This window comes from Syzygium oleosum, unplaced genomic scaffold (genome assembly GCF_021117445.2).
Source record: "Syzygium oleosum isolate NSW1041296 unplaced genomic scaffold, Sole_v2.1 Sole_v2.05, whole genome shotgun sequence".
Taxonomy (NCBI): Eukaryota; Viridiplantae; Streptophyta; class Magnoliopsida; order Myrtales; family Myrtaceae; genus Syzygium; species Syzygium oleosum.
This window is the reverse complement of record NW_026607489.1, coordinates 8,926,840-8,946,975: the sequence shown is the minus strand read 5'-3', so window position 1 is coordinate 8,946,975 and position 20,136 is coordinate 8,926,840. Positions and strand designations below refer to the sequence as shown.

Below are 20,136 nucleotides of genomic sequence, written 5' to 3'. Positions count from 1 at the left end.
ATTTCATGTATCAGATAAATCAGTGTGGCCAGTGAGGAAGTGTTCAATGGTCTACTTGATCCCCATTGTAAACCAAATGCACGATCTCATCAACAAGAATGGGGAAGAATATAAAGAAAGGACTAAGAAAAAGTAAGAGCTTTTCATCGAACATATAACAAGTTATTTCATCGACAATGTGATGATGAGAAATAGATTAGAGAGGGCATGCAGTAGAATCAGCAGGTGTTATCTCCTGGTTTTATAGATGACCCAACGGGGTATATTCAAAAGAGTGACCTGGATGACGAACTTGCTCAGACATCTTCAATGGTTTATGCTCCATCAGAACTCAAATTGAACTCCTAGACAGAAATTGCAATTTGCAGACTTGCCTGAAAATGAGATTGATCAGTTGCAGCAAGTCGATTGCTTTAATTTTTTCCTGTAAAAAACCTTCATAAACCTTTCATGCTGGTAAAAGTACAGATAAAGAAGGTTGTTAAAGCTAAAGTTTACCTGGACTTAGAAATTGTTGGCTTTAGATTCAAGTTTTATCTCCTGCACCTTGCCTATTTTCTCCGCTATACTTTGTACCAAATCTTCTGACACTCTCCCTGGAGGGAGCCCCGAAAATGAACCCAAAATACACAGTGCATGAATTCATAGCAGTGCTCAGGAATGTCAGGGTCGCATTGTTGGAGAACCAGTAAATTGCTAGAGAAGGACTAAGGACCATTTTCCAACACCCTTTTCTTTTCTGCAACTGAGTTGAAAGTGAACGAGAAAAACCCCGGTTCAATTGGCACGCACACAATAGTTTCCGACTTCCATGCCTTTTTCATAGTGTTTATGAAGGTTTGGACATTCACATTTGGCTTTGAGTAGAGTTTCCCATATACTATTAAGTCACATTGACGCTGTCCATATTAAGAAGCAATCATGTGCATATTGTCAGAAGCGGACCTTAAACCGCACGGCTCCTCAGGGTACTTCCAAGAGGGACTAGTCATGATACCTTCCTTTTTTTGTTGGCTCTCTCTGACGATTTGCGGATTTCATTTCTGAAAGGTAAGATTCTTCGCGGCTCGACCACGACGAAGAAAGAAGAAAAAGAATAGTTCCATTTCTCTTCTTGAAGTAAAGAATAGGTTCCCATATTCTTTCCTTCCTTCATCTTCTAGCCAGAACAATCGAAATAAATATAGCGGAGCTTATCGAACGCCACCCATCCGCCCGCTTTCCAACCAGCTTTTTTTTTTTTTATCGAAGCTTTCCAACCATCTTAATAGTCGATTTTTATCTCGATCTCTTATCTCGGAAAGAATCTATGGAAGTTGACACAAATCCTGTTTCAGTACTCGTCAGAGAGTTATGGGGCTTGGCCAGCAAACCTTTGGGTTACATTTATAATCTTAAAGATTATGTCGACTCTCTGAAGAACGCAACTGAAGACCTGAAGGCCGTGAATGAAGATGTGAAGGCAAAGGTGGAACGTGAAGAAGAAGAAGCACATGCGCAGCGCACGAAACAAGTGGCGATCTGGCTAGGCAAGGTGCAAGAATTTGTCGGTGGAGTAGATCAAGTTCTTCGGGAAGCCGGGGAACGCAACCGAATCAAATCTCTCCATCGTTTTCTTCCACGGAACTGCCGGTCGAGCTATAAATTGGGGAAAAGAGTCGATCGATTGCTCAATGAAGTGAGACAGCTCCAACATGAGGAAGGAGAATTTAACGTTGTGACGTTGCCGTCGGTTTTTTCGATCGTGGGGCTTGATATTTCCCTTAATAAAGTATTAAGATGGCTTGTACACAAAAATCAAGTAAGAGTGATTGGGTTGTATGGAACAGGCGGTGTTGGAAAGACCACCCTCATGAAAATGATCAACGACGAACTTTCCCGCGCAAATCATGGATTCGATATCGTTATTTGGGTGGTGCTGTCCAAGCGAGTGAATGAAGATAAAATTCAAGATGTCATATGGAAAAGGCTGCACATTCAAGATGAGAGATGGGATCAATGGTCCCACGATGAGAGGGTCCATCATCTGTTCAAAGATTTGATCCGGAAGAAGTTTGTGTTGTTGATTGATGATGTATGGTGCAGGCTGGACCTTTCAAAGATAGGAGTTCCTCATCCTAGTCTTGAGAACGGATCCAAAGTAGTGTTCACAATTCGGTTGAAGCGTGTTTGCGACCAAATGGGAGCCGACAAAATGTTTGAAGTACACTGCTTGGGGCCTGAAGAAGCCCTGGAATTATTTGAGAACATCGTCGGCAAATCAACTATGCAATTTCATCCAAAAATTCCAGAGCTCGCAAAGGACATTGTCCAAGAGTGCAATGGGTTGCCACTAGCCCGTATTACCGTCGGGCGAGCCATGGCCGGCAAAATGAATCCCTATGAGTGGATGCATGCGCAAACAAGGCTTAGTAACAATCCGTACAAGCTGTCAGGTATGGTGGAGGAAGTGTATCACATACTAGAGTTCAGTTGTAATAGCTTGAATGACTCTACCCTTCAGCTTTGTTTCCTTTACTGTTGTCTCTTACCTGAGGATTACCCCATAATAACGGATGAGCTTATTGAACTCTGGATTGGAGAAGGCTTGCTAGGAGGCACCGATGAGGTATACCGTATACGGGACAAGGGAGAGTCTATCCTAGGGGATTTAAAAAGGGCTTGTCTATTGGAAAGTGGGCTTAATTCATATGGACAACAGTATGTAAAGATGCACGACGTCATCCGCAACATGGCAACTTGGATCGCTTGTGATCGTGGGCAAAGGAACAACAAGTTGCTAGTGATTGAGACAGAAAAAGACATGTCCGCGGAGATGATCTCCAAATGGGGGGATGCGGAGAAAGTATCTCTATGGGGAGGATGGATTCAGAATATCGACCGAACACCACCCCAGTGTTCCCAGCTCCAAACTTTGTTTGTAAGGAAAACTTATGTGAGGTTCATGCCAAGAGGATTTTTCGACTCGATGACGGTTCGTTTGACGGTCCTTGACCTGTCCGACAATAGAAATATTAAGTTATTCCCCGAAGGGATTTGCAATCTAATTAATCTAAGGTACTTGAATCTGTCGGCCACCGGTATTAGGGAGTTGCCCAAGGAAATTATGAACTTGACTCGGTTATTGTGGTTGCTACTAGACGATACAACTGCAAGCTTCTTAATTCCGACAGGGGCAATCGCAAGCTTGCCGTTGAACGTGTTTAGCTAGTGGAAGTTGAATCAATTTTCGGAGGTGATACATGATTTTAGTGGTTATTACATGGATGCCAGACCAAGTCAGGCAAACGAAGAGGATATCATAGAGGAACTAGGGCACATGCAACACCTCACCAACTTATCTATCACTGTGTCTAAGTCCGTGCCCTGAAAATATTCCAATCCCCGAATCTACAAAGTGGCATAAGGAGAGCACGGATCATTGATAGCCAAAAGGACTTGACCCGCATTGTAATAAGATACTCACGAACAGACAGCGGCCGTTTCTTGCATTTAGAGGAGTTTTATCTACAGAGCTGTGATGTACTCAGGGAGATGGAGATTACTCAAGGAATAGGACAAGCGCCCATCTACTCTTGCTTCCCCAGACTAGTTATCATTTGGATCGAACGGTGCGGGCTTTTGGACTTGTCCTGGCTCAAGCATGCTCCAAACCTCCGGGAGCTGACGGTCACGAAATGCAATTTGATGAAGAAGGTCATTGGCGATGGATTTGCAGTGGAGGAATTAGGTACTTCAGGACTATTCTCACGTCTCGAAACCCTGAAAATCAGCTATCTTCCAAGCCTAACCAGCATTTATGACCAGACTCTACCTTTTCCTCGTCTGGTAATACTCAGCATAAGTAGGTGCCCTCGTCTCAGAAAGTTGCCGTTGGTCTCAAGTAGTGCGCAACAAAGGTTACACATGATCAATGCAGACGCCGACTGGTGGGCCAAGTTGGAGTGGGATGACGATGGCGCCCAGAAAAATTTCAACACAAAGTTCATTAGTAGGCCTGATCCACCACCTATAGAAAATACTATGCAAATTGATATTCCCAAGCTTTATGAAGTGTGGAAATGGCTCGTGGACGAAAAACAAGTAGGAATGATTGGGTTGTATGGAATAGGCGGTGTGGGAAAGACTCCCCTCATTACAAGGATCAACAAGGAGCTTTCTTGTGCAAATCATGGATTTGATGTCGTTATTTGGGTGGTGGTGTCTAGGCAAGTGAACGAATATAGGAAGGATGGTCTTGGGATGAGAGGGTCCATCATCTACAGGAAGATTTGACCTGGAAGAAGTTTGTGTTGTTGATTGATGATTTATGGGGGAGGCTGGACCTTTCGAAAATTGGAGTTCCTCGTCCTAGTCTAGAGAATGGATCCAAAGTAGTATTCACAAGTCGGTTAAAGCAAGTATGTGACCAAATGGAAGCCGACAAAACCTTCAAAGTACAATGCTTGACGCCCGAAGAAGCCCGGGGATTATTTGAAAACATAGTTGACAAATCGACGGTTCATTCTCATCCAGAAATTCCAAGGCTCGCAAAGGATATTGTCCGAGAGTGTAAAGGATTGCCACTGACCCTTGTTACAGTCGGGCAAGTCATGGCCGGCATGACAAATCCCCATCAGTGGAAGCATGTGCTAACAACGCTCAGGAACAGTCCGCACAAGTTGTTAGGTATGGTGGAGGAATGTTACCGCATACTAGAGCTAAGTTATATTAGCTTGAATGACTCTACCCTTCAGCATTGCTTCCTTTACTGTTGTCTGTTCCCTGAGGATTACCCCATTAGAACGCACAAGCTTATTGAACTCTGGATTGGAGAGGGCTTGCTAGGAGACACCAATGACGTATACAGTTTGCGGGATAAGGGAGAGTGTGTCTTGCGAAATTTAAAGATGGCTTGTCTATTGGAAAGTCAGATTGACTTAAATGGAGAGCATGTAAAGATGCACGGTGTCATCCGCAACATGGCGACTTGGATTGCTCGAGACCATGGGCAAAGGGAGAACAAGTTGCTAGTGATAGATAATGAAGAAGACATATCCGTGGAGATGATCTCAAAATGGGGGGAAGCGGAAAAAGTATCTCGTTGGGGAAGATGGAATGGGAATATGAAAACACCACCACCAGGTTGTTCCCAGCTCAAAACTTTGTTTGTGAGGGAAACTAAAGTGACGTGCTTGCCAAGAGGATTTTTTGACTCAATGACAGCTCGTTTGACGGTCCTGGACCTGTCTCGCAATGAACATATACAGTTATTCCCGAAAGGAATTTGTAATTTGATTAGTCTACAGTATTTGAACCTGTCAGGCACTCGTATCCGTGAGTTGCCTAGGGAAATCAAGAACTTGACTCGTTTACAATGGTTGCTATTAGATGATACACACGTGTGCTTCCTAATTCCGATAGGGGCAATCGCAAGTTTGCCGTTGATTATGTTCAGCCAGTGGAAGTGGATTCCAAATTGGAGTGTAATAGTTCCTAATGTTGGTTTTGCCACGGCAAGTGAAAGAAAAGGAGATCATAAAGGAACTTGGGTGCATGCAACATCTGACCGACTTATCTATTAATATGTTCGAGTCTTCCTCTGCCCTAAAAATATTCCAATCCCCAAATTTACGAAAAAGTATAAGGAGAGCGCGTATCATTGATCTCAAGATGGACTTGACCGGCATCGAAATAAGTTACTCACCAACAGACAGCGGCATTTTCTCGCATTTAGAGGAGCTTTATCTACAGAGTTGCCCTGTGCTCAAGGCGATGGAGATTGCTCAAGGAATAGAACGAGTGCTCAACTGCTCTTGCTTCCCCAGACTCATTATCGTTTGGGTTGAAAGTTGCAGGCTTTCAAACTTGTCCTGGCTCGTGCACGCTCCGAAACTCCGAGAACTAACTGTCGTGAATTGCGATTCGATGGAGAAGATCATTGGCGATGGATTTGCACAGGAGGAATTACCTGCTTCAGGACTATTCTCACGTCTTGAAACCCTACGAATCAGCAATCTTCCAACCCTAACGAGCATTTGTGACCAGACTCTACCTTTTCCTCGGTTGGAACAACTCTACATAGTAGCGTGCCCTGATCTTAGAAAGTTGCCGTTGCACTCGAACAGCGCGTGGGGAAGCTTGCGCTCTGTCCATGCGGACACCGATTGGTGGTCCAGGTTGGAGTGGGACGACGATGCCACCCGCGCCATTTTCACCGCCATGTTGTGTACGTTATCAGGTTATTTTACATTCCCTTCGTTCGACTGAGTGGGAATTCTTTCCTAGTTTGATACAATTCGTCTATTCGTTTGTTTCGTACTAAAGACATTTCTTATAAGCTTCCTCATTGAATTTCCTGTAATAGAATCCTTGGGGGCTTCAGAATTTGATGGTGTCTTTTCACTCAAATCTAAGAGTCTTCGTAAACCAGAGTATAGTTTTTTTGGTTTAAAACCATTTATTCACGTTATATTGAGCATTTTGTTCGTTTACGTTGAAGCGAAAACAGAAATCAAACCCAATAAACGTTGATAAGCGATTCGAATGAGAGTCGATAAAACCAAAACTAGTTGGTAAGTGAATGGGAGAAAAACTAGTGAGCCATACAAATAAAGGTCGGTATATTCATATCATAGTTGATAAATTCAAGGCTGTGAGAAAGACAAATAAAAGTTGATAAATAATAACAAAATCAATAAAAAGAAATAAAAAATCAAATAAACGTTGGTAAGTAATTTAAACGAGAGTCGGCAACCAAAAACTAATTAGTAATTTGATCGCGTGAAAAAACCGTTGATCCGTCACTCCAATAAAGATTATGTTAGTTTAGCAACTTCCAAAGTGTTTTCAGCTTTGACGACCTGAACATTAGTTATATTTGTAGGCTTATTTACGAAAATGGTATTTCCTTTTCCAAAAATGCCCCTGCCCAAGTCATCAAATTTCCCACGCCTGTCCAAACATACCCCAACCAAATCACAGCGCGACGACCGTCGCCACCCGCTTCCGCTGCCGACGCCGACGCCTCCTAGCTCACCATCGCCCATCGAAAGCCTTGGAGTCGTCGCCCGCCGACATTGCTCGCTGCGAGGCCCTCTCTCTCTCTCTCTCTCTCTCTCTCTCTCTCTCTCTCTCTCTCTCTCTCTCTCTCTCACGACCAGCCTCGGTTGAGCTTTCGCCATGGCTGCGCCGGCCTCCCTCAAGCCATGGGGGACCTCAGATCGACGTCCCCCATGGCGGCTCGCGACTACCAGTCCATGTCATGAGCCACGGTGAGGCCGATCGAGGTCGCCCATGGAGGTGGCAAGGCTCACCATCTCAGAGCTAAGCCGCGAGCCGCCGACAACCACGGATGACCTCTATGGACTTCGTACACAAAACGCAAGCTACATAGAGAGAGAGAGAAGCACGGTGACCAGAGGGGGAGGGAGGGTCGGCAGCGGTTGCGACGGCGAGAGGGGTCGGGTCGATGGTGGCAACGGCTGAGGCCACCCATGGGCCGGCGGCCGCGGAAGGTGGTTTGTAGGGGAGGGAAGATGTGGGGGGATCGTGATGGAGGTCAGGGTGTGTGTGAAACAGTATTTGAGTTTGGGAATTTTTAAAAGGGGGCAAATCTGGATTTTCCCACGGTCGGGTTTTGTCTAGTGATTTTATAAAATTGAGGTATGATTGCGCTCTTTCGATGGAAAAAATGATATTTATTTTTTCCAAGACTATATGATCAACACAAGGACAAATCTGCAAGCCAAACATTAATTATTTATAGGCACAACCAAATTAATTTACCTCCACACATGAACACACAATCAACTCGAGGAAGGCCTATTTGAAGATGGAGAATTACATACATGTATACATAAACTGGACTAGGAATTCCGATCTCTTAGTTTTACCGGGAAACAAAATAATGTTTTCTCCTGCTTTCTGCTTGGATAAAGCTTTAACCCGGTAATGAGCATGGTACTTATATTACGAACTTGAACTAATGTTTTAATAAGCAAAGTTATAGCACAATTAAGAGTTCTCTTACGAGAATATTTCCAACAAAATCAGTATATCGCTTTATATGAATATTTAATATATGATATTCTCTCTAAATAAAAAAATGTGTCCTCTCGAAAATAATCTACATTGTGATAGGAATCCCTAGGCCCATATTATGGCGCTCGAGTTGACTTTTGCCAAGATGCTTATTTTGACCTTGATTCTTCTCCCATTGCAAAATGTCTTTAAAAAGAAATTGTCTCTAAATGCTGCTTTTGTGGGTAATATCATACCTCTAGAGGATGTGCCTATAATGTAAGTAGGTGATTGAATAGAATAAAGTCCTAAAATCAAACATTGCCCCTTTTTCGAAAAGAACATGATAAACTCTGGAAGTTGCTCAATCTTACACCGTGTCGCTTCAATGGCCCGTATTTTGCGGTTGGTCCTTTTGAATTACGACTAATTCAAATCCGAATAGAAACAGAAACTATTCGAATATAAAATTAGGAAAAAAATAAATTCGCATAGAAATAAATTCCGGAAAATTAAAATTAGAGATGACTCCCCCAAAGGAGCGGTGAGATTGTCTTCTACGTGGCGCACGGCGAGACGCTTTAGTCGAACTCAACTTCCGGCGGCAGCGCAGTGGCGATGGAGCTGACATCCCCGGTTCAGTGGAACGCTGCAAGTTCAACTCCACATCTCTCTCACTTCACTCGCCATGTTCCTCCTCAAGGTAGTTCCATGAATCCATCAACACCCATCGTCACCCTCTTCTTCCCTCTCGAAACTGTCGCCGGGAATATAGAATTCAATTAATGTAATTTGCGCGCAACATACTCGGGAGTCCGTGTTGGATGTTTGTTTGTAAAACAAACAAAATAATGCTCTTTCCTTTGTCCCACATAGAAAAGTTTTGAGAAAGTGGGCCGCTTTATAACTGTGAATATCTTCTTGCTCCTTAGAGTAAAGACAATGGGGTGTGTGCTAGTCCACACAATACCCGCGTGCGGGTGCGCGATTATTAGACGCACTTAGAACTTAGCACGCTTGCACCACCGCGGTTTAATTAGCACTAATCCCTTTATATTTTTATTTTATTTCGTAAGGTTATCTTATTAATTTTTATTAGTTGAAAGGTTGTTTTTTGTTTATTAAGTAATTTTCGAAATTATGAAAATTCGGAATTATATATTTATTTATTTATTTTATTCCGAATTTTACATGTGTCTTTCCAAGACAACTTTTGGAGATTATACTTGTTCAGTTTTCAATCTTTTCCGAAAGGTTGCATCTATTCAGTTTGCAACTTCTTCCGAAGGAATATCTTTGTTAGCTTTGCAACCTTTCGTGAAGAGTTACCAATGTTCTTTAAGACCGATTTCTATATATGTCAGTTTTTGGCAATAAAGAAAACAGAGATCAATTTCTTCTAGTCTTCTTTCGAAAACTACAGCCATCATTTCTTTTGTTTCCTAGAGAAACCCTGGAGAAATACTAGAATTGCTATCTAATATTCTCATTTTGAGACTTTGTTGTATCCTGGAGGATTTTTGCCGGTGACCATTAGCAACAATTGTGGGGCAAATAAATCCTTAAAGAAAGTGATATCACGCCTCAAAGTCCGACTTGATTGCTCTTTTGATTCGAAGCCATTTCTTATTTACAACAGTCCGCCCCTGTGCCTCGATGTTATAGTAGTTTTCAGGTCATGATTCAATTGTATGTCCCTGGCACTGAAGATGTGATTGGCAACTTGAAATCGGAGGTTGAGCTCTGGGCGGCCGGGTCTTCCATGTATGTGCAGGGTGTGCTTGTGTGTGCTTACTTGCACAAGTTAATGCATCTGCGCATGCCCGTGTGCCAGTTTGAACATGCGCGCCATAAGTACATGAAGCATGTGAACAAGCACGCACATACAACCAGCGACAATGTGTGCAGTTCCTTCTGTAGTTGAGTCTCCATATGGACATTGTCATTTGATTTACACCCTTTTTGTGTGATTTCTCTTATCTCATTGATTGGCTTGCTCTTCAGTGAACATGCAAAGAAGTTCAAGTCAGAAGAGACGGAGGCTCGAATGGAAGGGAAGAATTGCATAGTTACTTGAGCTAATTCTGGACTTGGTTATGCAACTGCAGAGGGTCTTGCTTCACGGTATTTTGTTTACAACTATGTTATTCAAGTGCTTACTTTGCTTTCTCACGTGTGAATGCTTGTTCAACAATCTCTAAGGGAACATCTCATTTTAATCTTAAATTAGCAAAATAATTTCGAGTTCAATTTTTCCTTAGAGTGGGGCTAATGTTTATATGATTTGCCGCAACAAGGAGAGAGGAGAAGCTGCCCTCTCTTTGATAAAATCTACCACTGGAAACCCGAATGTGCATTTGGAGGTATGTAGTTATTTCCATTTATTATTTTTGTTTTCTCGAGATGTCCTCATCTAAGGATTTTTGGAGGTATGTGTTTGCCTGTTGTATGTCTTCAGAAGTCATACTTCTGGATGATCGGGTAGATCACTGGTTACTTAGATGTTTTATTACACGTGAGTTGATGCCTTACTAATCTAGTGTGCAGGTATGCGATCTTTGATCTGTCAATGGGATCAAGTCAATTGCATCTTCAAAGGATTTGACTCTTCATGTCCTTTGTAAGTCTCCGGCTGGTTTTTAATTTCCCACTCTAATGCTTGTGTGTTTGCATATGTGTGTTTATATACATATGTAATTGGTAAGAATATGTACAGATATTTGTGTCTGCCTGTACACTGGCCCCTTAGTGCTTGATTATTTGGGGTTTCTCAATCCGTGTGATTTTCCCCTTGCTCATTGTTTTCAATTAGCCTAGTTGATATGCAATGAGAGAGAATTATGTGAATTATTTAGCAAGTTTTTTTATTATTTCATTTTCACAGCAATGGAGTGTCCCGGACTCTTTGAGCATTTGATAATCCCCATCTAGTGTGGTAGTTCTCCCGTTTTACACATACTGGGTAATTACCCGAGATACATAGGTCCGTGCTCCTGGGGGTAGCCCCAAGAGATGCGCAAGTGTGGTGATTCCAAGAGAATACATAGGTCCGAGCTAAAACCTAGTGTAAATATTTTGCAAGTTGCCGTAACTATATCTTCCTCAATATTGCCGATAAAGTCTGATACAACTAATGTCATGATCAGGTCAACAATGCTGGCTTGCTTGAGCATAAGCGGATCACCACGCCAGAAGGGTACATCTCCAAGCTTTTTCTGTATCAGAGTTGATGAATTTGTGTTATGGTCTCCTTTAGAAACATCGACTTATTTTGTTTTTTACATTTTCCGGAAGGTCAGGTTGGAGTTGAACTTTACTACGACTGTGTTAGGAACTTTTGCAATGACAGAATTAATGCTGCCTTTGCTTGAAAAAGCGGCGCCTGATGCTCGAGTGATCACTGTTTCTTCTGCTGGAATGTATACAAGTCCCTTGACCACTGACCTAGAGGTCAGCAACTCAGCATCTTTCCAGCACTTGGAAAATTATTTAAATTTCCTATTTGTTGTCCTCATTTTAAGTGTTTTTTTCTTCAGAATAGTGATGCCAACTTTGATAGGGTGGAGCAATATGCTCAGAACAAGAGAGTTTAGGTTAGCAGTGTCACCTACTCGCCGGTCAATTCTTCTTTATTTCGTGCAATTTTTCTTTTTGTGCATTACTCTTTCAGAACACTTAAGTGGGCCATTTGAGCAACACAGTCCCACTTTGAATTCTCGTCAGCATGTCAAAATTCTCTTCGTACAAATTTTTCTTGTGATGAACCACCTACTCTCTCTTGTGAACCAATATTTGGTTATCCAATTATTTCCTAATTGAATGGCCTAATATGAACTTACTGGCTTCAGAACGTTGGTACGTTTCGTTGTGGCTTGGATTCTTTGGTGAGTTCCATCCAATTCATGACTATATCCAAAATAGTTGAGGTTGAGGATTGGGCGTCCCTCGAGGTGCATGGGAGCCGGCCTCCATGAAACATACCTGTTATGTTTGTGAAAATCCCCTGTTAGGGTTTTGTGACGGATCCTCGTCGTTTTATGAGATTCTGTGTTATTTCTATGGGTAAATTACGTTGACATCCTTCAAGTTTTGACATGGAGACATTCTTTATTATCATATATCACTCTAATGACCTCCAGTGTTGCTCATTTTATTTGGATGCCCCCTGTATTTGCATAAGCTTCTCCAACCGCTCCTCTGTATATTCAAAAACTACTTTTCTCGATTTTACTATCTTTATTTCAGATACCTACTGAGAGGGGTATTAAGAGTAGTTCTTGAAAACACGATAGGGGTGTCATAGCCGCAGAGTAGAGGTGTCAAAATGAGTCTTAAACCCATATATGACCCATTTAAAATAAATGGGTCATATATGGATCACTTTAAAATTAAAAAATCAACCTTAAATGGGTTTTAAATTTTAAAGTTTAAAGATAAATGGGTCTAAATGGGTTGAATTTGGAACCCATGTCCAACCCACCCACTAAACCCATCTACACACTCTCTCCCACTTTATAAAAATATTTAAAAAATCGAAATTTAATTATTTTTATTTTTTCTCTTTTTCTTTTTTTCTTTCTTCTTTCTTTCTTTTTTTTTTTTTTATTTCGGCCGGTGGTCGGCCACGGCGACCGCCACCGGGCGGGACAACCTCGCCGAGGTCGACGAGCTCGAGGTCGCCCGCCTCGGGCGATGCTCGAGCCTCGCTGATTCCGCGAGCCTCGAGCTCGCCCGATTCCGCGACCTCGAGGCTCGCCGACCAGGCCGGGCGAGACTCGAGCTCGCGCCTCGAGCGAGCTCGACCTCGCCGGATCTGGCGAGGTGGAGCCTCGCCCGAGGCCGGCGAGACTCGAGCTCGCCGGCCTCGTGAGCTCGACCTCGCCGGATCCGCGAGGTGGAGCCTCGCCCGAGGCAGGCAAGGCTCGGCCGCCGACTGGGCAAGCCGGAGCCTCGCTCGTGGTCGGTCGCCGGCCACCGTGGGCCTGGCGATCGGCCAAAAATAAAGGAAAAAGAAAAAAAAGAAAAAAATTTAAAAATTTGATTTAAAAAATAAAAAAATATTAATATTATTAAAATGAATGCACAAAGTAAAATCAAATTAGATTTTATATATCAAATATCGAAAAATATTTTCTAGTTTATTTTCAGGTTTTAGCCAAACGTCAGAATTTTTTTTATTTTCTTGAATAATGACTTTATGGAAAATATTTTCTAGAAATGTCACATTTTTCGCAAAACAAACAAACCCTCAATTTAAAAAAAATTATAAAAATTTTTCACTAGCTTTGTATTGCATAAAATGTTTTAGCAAAGATAATTTAAAAAAAATCATAAGAAACAAGTATTCCTAGATTAGGTTAAATATAAAAGTGTTTTAGCAATATAGGTCGGGCCGGGTATGGATTGGGTATGGGTCGGGTCGGGATATTTACACTACGAATAAATGGGTCATAAACGGGTTAATGAGTCAATTTGGATCGGACCATTTATGACCCGATCCACCCATTTAACAAGTTTACCGCGGAGATATGATTGTGAAAGGAACTTATATGAGAACTGTACTTCTTTTGTCAAACAAACCAAGGCGTGTATGGTCTTGTGTTGTTTTGCCTTAGCTAAGGACATTTGACTTATTTTCGCTTGATAGAAGCAGCATATCAGAAAAATCTGCTCAGTTTGTGAAAGGAAAAATTCTCCTTCTTGTCTGGTACTATAAAACTTTTTCTAATCAAATCCTTGTACTTTTAAATTGTCTAATCAACTTCTTCTACTTTCACATATTTTTAAATCAAGTCTCTCTGACATCAAATCTGGCCAGATCTGGTTGATGTGGCCGTTGGATGATATTGTAATGCGACACTAATAAAAACTTTAATATCCTCATTATATTCCGACATTATCTACATTGGCTAAATTTTTCCACACACGTCCACATGGACATCTGTATATTTATTCGCATCATACTTTGACGTCATCTAACTGTCCGTAAGCTAAATTGGTGGAGTCAAAGGGACTTGATTAGAAAATTTGTGAAAATAAAAAGACTTGGTTGCAAATAAAATGTACCGGTATTTGATCAGAAGAGGCATGAAAGTACATGGACAAGAAGTACTATTTTTCTTCCGTGAATATACCAATGAATGGACATAATAATTGTCTCCTCGATGTTATTATGGTCAGATCTGTAATATGCTCTGTACAGCTGCGTCCTTCCTTCCAAGGGAAAATGTGATATTTAATTATTCTGATATTTGACTGCCTTATCATAAAACAAATCCCCATACTTAGAGAGTTTTGCCTATCTGCTCTGGTCCTCTTCTTCAGGTTTGAGGCACGTGCTAGGAAATAATTTATTTAGGTTGCTAAAACTTTACTGACTGAGATGATAGCGATCTTATTAAAAGAATTTGAGCTGACAAGTTGCAACAGATTCAAGTGTGAAGCAAACTCTTAAATTTGACGAGAACTTTTGAACATACAACAGTGGATAATCCGATGTTTCGAAGAAAGACGAGATTGTGAATTAAGAAAAAACTCTGAAAAAGGTTGTGCTGCCCGCATGAAGCCTCATATAGACGAAGTCACAGTTCATACTCAGCGTTAACTCCTATCTGTTCTATTAGGTAGCACTACCAGAAAAGTGGGCTGAGGTTCACTAGGAGCGAGGGATTGGCTTCTAGTCGATGCACCTGGATGGGCTGAGAAACCGGGAGTTGCCAAGAGTTTGCCCGGTTTCTCTAAATTGTATGGCAATCTTTTCAATTGTGGTTACTTTCTTAGTTCAGTGCCTCCCATTTACTTGGCTTTATTTTTTTACTCTGATTATTTATCTTTCTTATTGTTTGATAAGGCTTTCCGGCAAGCTCAGAACTAAAGAGGAAGGTGCCTACACAATTATTCGGTTGGTTTTACAGCCGAAATACAAATTGATCTCTGGTGCATTCTATTTCGATAGAGCACAGGTGCCGAAACATCTTATGTTTGCAGCTACTGGAGGCTTTCATACTCATATCGACTCGATAATCTATGGTCTCTGTCTGGCCTTGCTTGATGAGGCAGGAGTCATTTCAATGATACACCCGGCCCTGGCTGTGGACTGTGAATCAAATTTCAGAAGATAGTGTCTTTTTTTCCTCTTCAAGGTTACAATTCGTTGCGGCGGTTATAGACAGCGGTAATGGAGTGTTTCGGTGGTCAGTGATTTGTGTCGCAGTGAACTTAGCAAATTCACATATTCTCGCTGGTCAGTCATATACAATGAATACCTAAGTTGGAAGCCAGCTTGAGGACTAAAATCGACAGTGTTCCTTCAAGATTCTTGATCACCTAATGGAAGTTTGAAAAGAATTTGAGCTGACAAGTTGCAACAGATTCAAGTGTGAAGCAGACTCTTAAATTTGACGAGAACTTTTGAACATACAACAGTGGATAATCCGATGTTTCGAAGAAAGACGAGATTGTGAATTAAGAAAAAACTCTGAAAAAGGTTGTGCTGCCCGCATGAAGCCTCATTATAGACGAAGTCACAGTTCATACTCAGCGTTAACTCCTATCTGTTCTATTAGGTAGCACTAACAGAAAAGTGGGCTGAGGTTCACTAGGAGAGAGGGATTGGCTTCTAGTCGATGCACCTGGTTGGGCTGAGACACCGGGAGTTGCCAAGAGCTTGCCCGGTTTCTCTAAATTGTATGGCAATCTTTTCAATTGTGGTTACTTTCTTAGTTCACTGCCTCCCATTTACTTGGCTTTATTTTTTTACTCTGATTATTTATCTTTCTTATTGTTTGATAAGGCTTTCCGGCAAGCTCAGAACTAAAGAGGGAGGTGCCAACACAAATATTCGGTTGGTTTTACAGCCGAAAGACAAATTGGTCTCAGGTGCGTTCTATTTCGATAGAGCACAGGTGCCGAAACATCTTATGTTTGCAGCTACTGGAGGCTCTCATACTCATATCGACTAGATAATTGGTAATCTATGGTCTCTATCTGGCCTTGCTTGATGAGGCAGGAGTCATTTCAATGATGCACCCGGCCCTGGCTGTGGACTGTGAATCAAATTTCAGAAGATAGTGTCTTTTTTTCCTCTTCAAGGTTACAATTCGTTGCGGCGGTTATAGAAAGCGGTAATGGAGTGTTTCGGTGGTCAGTGATTTGTGTCGCAATGAACTTAGCAAATTCACATATTCTCGCTGGTCAGTCATATACAATGAATACCTAAGTTGGAAGCCAGCTCGAGGACTAAAATCGACAGTGTTCCTTCAAGATTCTTGATCACCTAATGGAAGTTTGGCTTCCAAACTCTTCATCGATATTTTTGAGTTTACAAAAGGAAAACCATTTTGGTTGTCAGCTTTGAACTCTAGCTAGAAAATTACTCTGGGACAATCGAGAATTTGGGATACAAAAAGTTATGGGTAGACTACAAATATGAGAGACTCCCACACTTTTGCTACTCTTGTGGTCGTATCGGCCATTATGCCACCTATTGTAAGGAGATACCTCATGAAGAGTCGGGATTAGAAGAGAATATTGCCGGCAAGTTTGGCTATTGGCTGAAAACCGAAGCACGAAAATACAGCCCGTATTGGAAACTTTTCTTTGGTAAGGAGGTGCCCATTGTTGATGATGAGGAGATGATCTTGGAAATACCAACCTATCAGTAGCATGTAGTCTCTAGACATCAGGGAGACAAAAGGAAGGACGCCCCTTAGTGGTTACTGGAATATCAACCAGAAGGAGGATAGGATACTCAAGTCCTGATGCAGAGCTCTCTTAATGACCCTATCGCGGTAATACCTCCACAAAAAGATAAAAGGATCCTGAAAGGACCTGTTACTAAGAAGCTGAAATGCTTAAATCCTTATGGGCAACAAGATACACCGTCTCAGTCTTTTGATGAGAAGCATTTATTGGAGACACCAGTTCAGTATGTTAAAAATGCAAATGAATGGGCTTTGGTGGCTAGCCCAAATAAGCCACTAGGATATATATGAAGCTGGAATTGTCAGGGCTTGGACACTCCCTTGACATTCCAGCATCTCCAAGCGCTAGTGGCTCAAGACCGGCTCAGCTTAGTGTTCTTGATGGAAGCGAAGAATAAAGAACCAACAGTGGAAAGAGTTAGAAGACGACTTCAATTTCAGAATATGGCTTTAGTTAACCCAATTGGTATCGCTAGGGGATTAGTGGTTATGTGGAATGAGGAGGGTATTGGTGGAGGTTGAGGATAGCAAGGAGGATCTCGTTGATGTGATTTGCAAAGATCTAGACAGTAATGAGAAGATGAGAATTACTCTTGTGCATGCTCTAACTTCCAGGAGAGACTTTCTCTTTGGACATATTTAAGATACATGTCCTCTTTTAATCACCTTCCTTAGATGGTAGTTGGAGACTTTAATGAGGTTTTATATCACTGGAAAAAGGTGGGGAAAAGAGAAGCGGACTACTATAGACTTGTTGTCTTCAGGGAATTCTTGCGTGACTATTCACTCATGGAAGTTGAAAGCAAGGGTTGTGCTTTCACTTGGGTCAATAATAGAGAAGGGGAGGCATTGGTTAAAAAAAGATTGGACAGAGTATTATGTAATCTTGACTAGAAAGTATTGTTTCCAAATGCAGAAGTCTATGCGCTACCCACAATCGACTCCAATCCAATCATTGCCCAATTCTACTCTCAACTGCCCCAGCCTAGCCCAAAAGGAAGAAAGAATTTAAATTTGAAGCATTTTGGCTGAAGGATCCGAAATGTAGTGAGATAGCCAGAAGAGTTTGGGGAGACCAGCATAATTTTGGGAAGGATCTCGTTACTAAAACAAAGAAAGTGTCCATGGCATTGGCAAAATGGAGCAAGGAAAAGTCTCTAATGCGTTCAGACAGATTGAATCTTTCCGAGGGAACCTTACGACAATTACCAATTGTACGGAGAATATTGCTAGTAAAGAGGTTTCTTTGCACATCATTGAACAAATTGAATATTTGTGGAGGCAAGAAGAGATGTACTAAAGTATGAAAGCTCGAATTAACTGGCTTAAATGAGGAGATAGAAATTCGAAATTGTTCCATGCTACTACCATTCAGAGAAGACAAAGGAACAGGATCTCCTTGTTGAAAATTGATGAGCAAAATTGGAGTAGAGAACCAAACGAACTGAAACAGCACATTACTGGTTTTTATCAATCTCTTTATGAAATACTGGGCCCCATGAATTTCCAACCGATTCTCGACACATGTCGTGGCATTGTTGGAGATGAAATGAATGAATCCCTAATGGCTCCGGTCACTCTTGAGGAAGTTAAAAATGCGGTATTTCAAATGGGAGCAACTAAAGCACCCGGACTGAATGGACTTTATAGGCAATTCTATCACCACCATTGGGAAATTTTACAGCAAGATGTGTATAAGATGGTCAACAACTTCTTCGGCTCAAGTACGCTCGACCCCACCCTCAATAGAACTCTCATTGCTATTATTCCTAAAGTTTCAACCCTGGAATGTATTTCTCAATATAGACCAATAAGCCTTTGCAACTTCAACTATAAGATTATCTCCAAGGTTATGACAAATCGCCTTAAACCTTGGCTTCTTGATATAATTGCTATGGAACAAAGTGCTTTTGTCAGCGGAAGGCAAATTCAGGATAATATTTTTATAGTTCAGGAAGTTATTCACCAATTGAGAATTCGGAAAGGGAAGAGGAAATTCCAAGCTTTGCTTAAATTAGATATGCAGAAGGCTTATGACCGAGTGGAATGGGATTTCTTGTGCGCATGTATGTCAAAAATGAGATTTTGCGATGAATAGGTCTCCCTGGTAAGGCAATGCATCTCCGCAATTACCTTCAGTGTTAAGGTGAATGGCGAACCACTTCCTTACTTTCAGCCGACTCGTGGTATAAGACAAGGGGATCCTTTGTCCCATTACTTATTCATAATTATGGCAAATGTTCTATCCTATCTATTGCACCAAGCAATTGAGGATGGAAGTATCAAGGGGATTAAACTGAATAGACATTGCCCTACACTTTCTCATCTTTTATTTGTGGACGATGCCATTTTCTTTTTGGATGGGACTATTAGGGAGTGTCAGAATTTGACGAATGTGTTGAATCAATATTGTTTTGCCTCGGGTCAAGCCATCAACCTAAACAAATCGGGTGTATATTTCAGTAATGGGAGTCCACAGAGTTTAGAGATAAATATGGCAGATGAGCTAAGAGTTCCAATAATTGACAAGACGGGGAAGTATTTAGGCATTCCGTCGGATTGGGGCCAGTCAAAGAAAGATATGTTCGCTTGGATTCTTGCGCAAGTTAATATGAAGCTTGAGGGGTGGAAAGAGAAACTGATGTCAAAGGCTGGTAAGGAGATCCTGATCAAGACGGTGGTACAAGCTTTACCTCAATATGCATGTCTATTTTTAAATTACCCATTTATGTTTGTAAAGCAGTTGAACAAATGATTGCCTTGTTCTAGTGGAAACAAAACACTTCCAAGACAAGAGGGCACTGAAAACGATGAGATATTTGCAAAACCAGAAAAGACAAGGGGTCTCTCAGTTTCAAGGACCTCGTCTCCTTTGGCAAATAGGCATGGAGATTATCACAATCCCCTTCAACCCTTTGGAGTCAAATTTTAAAAGGAATCTATTTCCCGGAAAGAGATTTTTGGAAGGTAAGTAAGGGCTCTCGGCCCTCATGGGGATGATAGAGCTTGTTATTAGGAAAAGATTCAATTGACCAAAATATGAGATGGGTAGTGGGAGATGGAAAGAACATCAAAATACGGGAGGATAGGTGGCTTTCAGTTGTCTTGATAGGTGGCCCAGCTAACCGTGAGGATCCCCTAATGGTGGCGGACTTAATTGACAAAGAAGCGAATGTATGGAACATCCAGAAGCTGGAAACTCGATCTTTTTGATAAACACATTGTGCAAGAAATTCTTGCTATCCCCCTTAGTACCACTTTGGCTAAAGATAAGCTACCATGGACGGGCAACAAAGATGGGTCCTTTACGGTTAAAAGTAGGTATAACTCTATCTAAGCAGCAAACAAGGACTCAAGCACAAACCGAGCATCATCTTCTTACCAGGCTCCTCGAGTACTATGGTCTATGATATGGCAGCTGAACTTCTATCCT

The 20,136-nt window shown here is 41.7% G+C and overlaps 1 protein-coding gene across 1 annotated transcript; it reads left to right on the top strand.

Moving 5' to 3' along the window:
• Positions 1-1,309: 1,309 nt before the first annotated feature.
• LOC115681622 (disease resistance protein RPS5-like) lies at positions 1,310-6,249 on the top strand. The gene is given in 5 exon segments (XM_056311634.1): positions 1,310-3,216; positions 3,274-3,359; positions 3,362-4,228; positions 4,231-5,465; positions 5,512-6,249. Coding segments are annotated over 5 exon segments (4,833 nt in total).
• Positions 6,250-20,136: the final 13,887 nt, after the last annotated feature.